This window comes from Staurois parvus, unplaced genomic scaffold (assembly GCF_062004578.1).
Source record: "Staurois parvus isolate SC_StPar_1 unplaced genomic scaffold, SC_StPar_1.0 ptg000034l, whole genome shotgun sequence".
NCBI lineage: Eukaryota > Metazoa > Chordata > Amphibia > Anura > Ranidae > Staurois > Staurois parvus.
Window position 1 is genome coordinate 1,720,438 of NW_028317830.1, and position 1,552 is coordinate 1,721,989.

General features: G+C 38.7%; 1 protein-coding gene across 1 annotated transcript; it reads right to left on the reverse strand.

Moving 5' to 3' along the window:
- Positions 1-343: 343 nt before the first annotated feature.
- Positions 344-1,243, reverse strand: LOC149470683 (taste receptor type 2 member 9-like). Its single transcript, XM_089661475.1, has one exon. The coding sequence runs from the start codon at positions 1,241-1,243 to the stop codon at positions 344-346; it is 900 nt and encodes a 299-aa protein (XP_089517601.1).
- Positions 1,244-1,552: the final 309 nt, after the last annotated feature.

Here is a 1,552-nt window from a genome sequence, read left to right on the forward strand (position 1 = left end):
TGACAGGGGTTCTAACCTTCAACATTACTTGTTTTTTTTTTTCTTTGATGTCATTGACTCCTTGGTGGAGATGATCCTCTCATTTCTGGTCCCAGTGATCTCATTGTAGCTGCTGCCCATTACCTTTTCTACAGAATACAGAAATTAGGCCAAGCTTCATTTATATCACAAATCTTTAGACATTTTTAGATAAAAGCACATTGTCTACATATTTAGCTTTTCAGTTTGTCTCTCCATGGTTCAAAACGAGACTTCTGGTCCCAGTGATCACATTGCAGTTGCTGCTTTTCTACATAACTACAGAAATTAAGCCAAGAATCATTTATATCATAAGAGTAACAAGTTAAATTTTACGGCTAAAGATGCAATGTCTATATATTTTGCTTTTCAGTTTTGGATTTCCTTGGATTAAAATGAGACTTTGAGCAGTTGGAAATATCAGGATAATTATCCAGCCACATGATACAAAATTAACATTTTGGAATGAAGTTAATAAAGCTACCACAACAAAAAAATAAAATGTCAAATCCAGGAGAAGTCTCATTATCATGATCCTGGTGGCCCGGATGTGTCCCTGGAGCTGAGATGACGTTAGGTGAGACTCACTGAGGTTTGTCCTCCAGACGTGTCTCAGCAGTGATGTGACACATTGACCGATGCAGAGACAAGTCACAGTGATAGGAAGAACACATCCAAAGAACGAATTTAATGTGGTGAAACTTAAATTTATCGTAACATTAAAATACCTGGTAGTTGTTAGAAAAGTTATGTTTTGTATAAGAATGGCTTCTGTTAACCAGATAAATGGCAAAGTGATGATGATTGAGCCAAGAACTGACCCCACTAGGAGCTGAGGAACAGAAGACAGGAACATGGCTTTTATCCTCAGAAGATAAGGGTGGGAGAAGTTCACCAATCGGACAAAGTAGAACATGGAGAGCCAAGCGGTGTTCCAGGTACCAGCATAGAAGGAAATTAACTGTAGAGTAAGCATGGATAGAAATAAGTTCTTACCAGGGCTGAAGATCTCATGAATGTTCAGAATGGCACCAAGAGACAGAAAACACTGCAGGAAAATATTTGTAAGTGCTGTAGATATTTGGATTTGGTCACAGACAACAGACTTTCTACTATTTTTCCATTGTAAGAAATGCCAAGTCAGAAGTAAAGAGTTTTTCATTGTCCCGGAGAGACCTGTGAGAAGTGCAAATACAAATATGAAGAGGTTCAGACCTGAGAACATCTTAGAACAAGGACGAGTGTTTGTTGGATTCTCCTTCTGCAGAGATAAGCTGGATACAATAATAGTACAGATAGAAAGTGAAATCTATCAGAAGAGATTCAGAGAAGACGTATCATGGAATGCAAATCTCTCCAGGATCTGGTTGCCGGGTTTGATGGACAGAGAACATCTCATCAGGTTTCATAGCAAATCACTCGCTTCATCCGATCCGTGTTTGGTTTGTACCGGTACGCTTAGGAACATTCAACAGGAATAAATCACGTTCTATAAAAAAAATATGGTCTGCACTGTTTTGCGTATGGCAGCATC

Coding starts and splice junctions, on each gene's coding strand:
- LOC149470683 (XM_089661475.1), bottom strand. CDS start 1,243: ATGTTCTCAGGTCTGAACCTCTTCATATTTGTATTTGCACTTCTCACA.